Below are 5113 nucleotides of genomic sequence, written 5' to 3' on the forward strand. Positions count from 1 at the left end.
TGATGCCATCCATATAATCAAATCAACATGGCCTTACCTCCGGTGTGTAGACATAAGGCAGCTGGGCGCTCCAGAAATAAAGGCTCGAGCTACAAAGATGAAGACAGTTATCCACGCCTGTAAAGTACAGAAGGACAACAAAATAGGTATGGAATCTACGTCGGTGTAGGTTAGGCATCCAGGTAATAAGATAACCAAAAACAGTTACTCAAGCAACTGAATATGATTTTGGAAACGGTCAGACGTTTCAGGTAGCATCCACTACCTTTTATTAGTGATACTGGAGACTTGTTCATAAGCACGAATTTACATCATATGTACATAATACAGCTATTGAAATTTACTTAGTACATCACATCTAGTAACAGTTGGTACAGTAACTCCAAATATTGGTGTACCTTATATCCTAACTAACATTCCACCTTGTAAAATACTAAAATACCGTAGAGCATTCAAGTGTTGGTACTATCGTTCTATAGCTGAATGTTTGCCTTTTCGTTTCTGTGTTTGTCAGTACAAGATAAACAAATATCAATAAACCATTACTACTACTACTACTACTACTACTACTACTACTACTACTACAATGTCTATGCCAGAGAGACGGTAAACAAAGTTCCCTACCTTCCCGCACACGTCAGAAGCAGAAAAGTAAAAATAGAAAATCCTGCGAACGCCACGGCCATGGTGGGTTTTCTGGGCAGACAGGTCATGATCAGCATCACCAGCAATGTGCCTGGAAACAACATAAAACAACTAGGTTATTACCTTCGCCAAGAAGGTTATGTTTTTAGTAGCGTTTGTCCGTCTGTCCGTTTGTCTGTTTGTCCGTTTGTGAACAGCATAACTCAAGAAGCTTAATCTGCATTGTCATGAAAGTTGGTAGATGGGTAGGTCTTGATAAGACCTAGAAATGATTAGATTTTGGGGCCCCTGGCGGCTTTTGTTGGTACTGCAGCAGAACTTCTGGTTTTGATATCTCGCGATCTGGACATGCTAGGGTCACGAATTTTGGTTGGTATATAGCTCTTGGGGTAGGGAAGAAATGATATGAGTTTGGGCCCCTAACGGCTTGTTCTGGAACTGCAGGAGCATTTGTTGAAAATTTTTCGAAGGACGGATAAGTCAAGAACCGGTTGACGGATTGTCGTGATTGTTGGTATGTAGGTAGCTGACGTGATGCCATAATCAGATGACAATTATGCAAATCAGGAGCTTATTTGCATAATTAATGAGGAAATGCTATAAATCCGCTTTGTTCAATAATAGGACTATGAAACACTTGTGACATGTAATAGAGAACGAACAAAAAACATCTGAGGATATAGAATATGTGAATAAAGACCCAATTTGCATGATTAATGGTAGATTTTTATAATTTCATAGCTGTAACTGCTGGGAATGTCATACTTGCCACATTTGGAAGTTAAGTGAAGGCGAAGGAAAACACACACAACGCACAAAATGCACTTTTTATCTATACATTTCAAATTCCTTGGAATTGCTAAGGAGAATTCTTGTCCCTCAATGGTTGCCACCTCAGTGGAAGGCGAGGGGGGGGGGTACAAAGGCCATCAAGACACAGAAAACAAGCCTGACTGGATTCTAGAGAGTACCCATTTTGGTCAACCTCTTGAAGTTGTAAATACAGACCTGGTAGTTCAGCTAGTGCTGTGATGAATATGTCCTGGTAGGCTTCGTCTGAGAGCTTTTTGCAGGCAGCGTAGCAGGAGACCTGACTCTGATCCAGACTGGCCTCTGAAAGAGGAAAAAGGAATGAAATCAGTGCACTTACAACGAGAAATCGGCAATTTTAGACTTCATTGCAGCATGTTCTGTTCGTAGACTCAAGTTCCCAGACCCCTTGGCCTTGGACTTCTTCTTCTTCTTCCCCTAGAGTGTTCTTCCCACAAACAAACATTGTTTTTGCTAAGTTTCTTCGTCTTCTTCTCCAAACAAATAAGGTCAATGACCATGACCACACGTTTGTCGCCATGGTAACTAGTTTTGGGTTACATCATGTTGCAATTTTATAGCAGGAGGGATTTAGACTCCTCTCACCTTATATATCCTTGCTTCAAATTGAAGTTATGTTCTTGAAAATGTAATACGGCATGGTATTTCTCGAGCTATGCCTCAGTATTATTACGTGTGACTTTTGAATAAACTTGCAGTTATATATGTTGGGCGTTTTTCTTTTTAAAACATTTTCAATGTCCTTAAAAGCGTTTAATTTGTATCATATTACAGTTTGACAAATCACCGCAAAAGTTTCCGTCTGCTTGAAATAACTCTGTTGCCATCAGCGCGATGCCGTAGTAACAAATCAAGACTGCTGTCCTGGAAAAAAACATGTTCTTATAGTTAAATATCTTATAGTCAGAAGACATCGACCCATCAGAAGCCTCCATTTCCCATCGGTCATCAGGACATAAGTGGTGAATATTGAAAAAAGTGGTTGGTTATTAGAATAACCAACCACTGGACCGTGCCACTAGTATACAGGGACATATACATTATATTACCATTGGAAAAATAAAAATTAAAACTAACAATGAAAAATACAAGTACAACAATGCCAAAGGCTGAAATTACACTAGCTCTCTGATAGATACGCCCTTTGCAGAATACACTATTGGGAATCATCAGTTTGCTCATATTGATTTGCACAATCGTGCACAAAAAGTCCACTGCAGTGACGTAGGAACCCCTCCACGAGACCCATTTTTGAACTTGACCTTGGTCCCCCCAACGGTAACCTGCCTACCAAAAATCATGACCATTGAACCATGCCTTCAAGAGTTATGCCTCATTGTCTCCCACACATTACACTATAGCAAAGTGATTTCATAGCCTTCTCGACGAAGGCAATTATTAAGTGAAGAAGTGAATAAATGTGTACCATATAAACCACAGAAGAACAGTCGTCAGTCGAAACTCCCTGGAGAACAAGTCTCTGAATTGGCCACGTTTTTCCTGAATGACAGAAATGAACAAAAGATGTAATAGAATTGGGTTACGGAACCTGTGCTACGTTAGTAGTCTTGTTGCTATTCATCAGCCACTGCCTCAAAAAAACTGAATCGAACCCTCATTGATGTACTACGTTTGCAAAGGTATATTATTTACTATAGAATCAGATAATTAGTGTTATTTTATCCCTACCGTGATGACGGGAGCCACGAGTTTTCCCGGGGGCAAGGATGACTTGTTTTCTCGCGCAATCCTCTGAAGTGTCTCTCGTGCCTTCTCCAACTGTCCGCTAGCTACATGGTACCGAACACTCTCTGGCATCCACTGTAGTGAGGTATGAAAAACATTTAGTAGAAATATACCACTTTCTTTGCGTTGCAACACCACCATGCGACAAAGAGTAGCAGTTCAGATATATCCAGAAGAGGACGAAATTTGGTGAGTCTAATTCTTACGTTAGAGCAAAGTTCAATCGTTCCCCAAAATGTTATGTACTGTGAAAAAAGATGAACTTTCATGATAGTATAAGAAGTATCAGAGTTCATTACGCCCTGTTGAGGACATCGGACCTTTTGACACGTCATTCTGCCTGTCAATCGTCTCGCACCCACGTACAGTCAACTGACACTCAATCTCACCTCATTTCTTGTGTATGACTTCCATGCAGTCATTCTGCCTATCAATCTTTGCCCACCCACGCGCTGTCAACCTACTCCGTTCGGAAAATTCACAGCTCAGCCTCTCAGAACAATACTCCCGTACTCTGAGGTATGAAGTCTCCTACCTTACAGCATATGGCCACAATCAGAGAGGGAATTGCAGTGAAGACGAGCAACCATCTCCATCCCAGGGTAGGCAGGACGGCTACAGCCAACCCGACTTCCAGACAACTTCCGGCCGCCCAGAACATCTGGGGAAAAAGACATAATATTCAGGGTTTGTAACAGAACACAGTATTTGGCCGCAGCAAGTAATATATATGGATGACATCAGCTCGCACATTAATTTTCACCTGATTTTGAAAAAAAAAGGAACTTTGTTGCCTTCTGACGTACAGTATCCAACATGCTGAAAATGGGCAAAATGCAGATAAAGATGAAGAGGGGAGACAAGAAAAGGCTCTGATTTATTGTTTTGTCTTTTACTTTGATGTATTTCATTCCTTTTATATGTTCCCTCTGAATCAAAATTATTTCTACAATCATAGTACAATGATTGAAAACTTGTATTTTTCAAAGTTGTTTCAGTGACAAATTTGTGTAATAATTCGCAGTAAAATAAAACTTAGCACAATATAGGTATCATTTCTGGTTTAACAAAGTTTATGTCATGATGTCGAAATTTGAAAATGTAGGAATCTTGTAGGTGAAAGCATATGACTTACTATATCTTTGCTCAGATATTGCGATTTACAAAAAAACATAGTGTCAGCAACGCCCAATGTGTTTGAACGAAAAACTTTTTTAATAATATTTATTTATATTTTCCAGAACAAATAAAATAAAATAAATAATCATTGAACCAAAAAACTTACATGCAAGGATATGACGCATTGACCCATTTGTCTTCTTGGCAAGAATTCCGCGCATACCGTCACCCTGTGTATGTACCAAAGGTTAGAATGGTAACATTGCATGAATGCACGTATTTCAATGGTCACCAAAGGGAAGCGGTAAATATCGCTATCGTCTGAAATCACGGTCTTATCTTCAAAAAGTTCTAAATGATTCTTAGCATGATATTTCATCTGTAAAACGTTAAACTTTATTCCAACACACTATTTACAGGGATCAAATTTTCAGCGACCACTGTCGCCTTCATCAGGATAATTAATGACCAATCACTTCAAAACGTGATCTCGCGAGAGTTACGGTTTACAAACACGTGACCTTATTCACACAAGACTTTACTGATACGTGACGTAAGCAATTGATCAAAAGTGCCAGGGAGTTTATATCGTCCACCATCTCTATTAAGTGAAGGCTGAAGTGCTCTGATATATGTAGCCTCCATATGAAGGCGACAGTGGTCGCTGAAAATTTGATCCCTGTAAATAGTGTGTTGGAATAAAGTTTAACGTTTTACTATGATTACTACCAACACAGATGAACTTTTCATGATTATCATAAAGCTTAAACTT

At 39.5% G+C, this 5113-nt stretch overlaps 1 protein-coding gene across 1 annotated transcript; it reads right to left on the minus strand.

Annotated features, from left to right (window-relative positions):
• Positions 1 to 37: 37 nt before the first annotated feature.
• On the minus strand, positions 38 to 3883 carry LOC109462226 (synaptic vesicle 2-related protein-like; the record flags this gene model as incomplete). The annotated part of the gene is made up of 7 exons (XM_019758762.1): positions 38 to 89; positions 625 to 736; positions 1654 to 1758; positions 2264 to 2340; positions 2903 to 2976; positions 3166 to 3297; positions 3758 to 3883. Coding segments are annotated over 7 exons (678 nt in total), but the record flags the coding sequence as incomplete, so codon positions are not given.
• Positions 3884 to 5113: the final 1230 nt, after the last annotated feature.

The sequence above is a fragment of the Branchiostoma belcheri genome, unplaced genomic scaffold (genome assembly GCF_001625305.1).
Source record: "Branchiostoma belcheri isolate BF01 breed outbred unplaced genomic scaffold, Haploidv18h27 scaffold1133, whole genome shotgun sequence".
In the NCBI taxonomy this organism is placed as follows: Eukaryota; Metazoa; Chordata; class Leptocardii; order Amphioxiformes; family Branchiostomatidae; genus Branchiostoma; species Branchiostoma belcheri.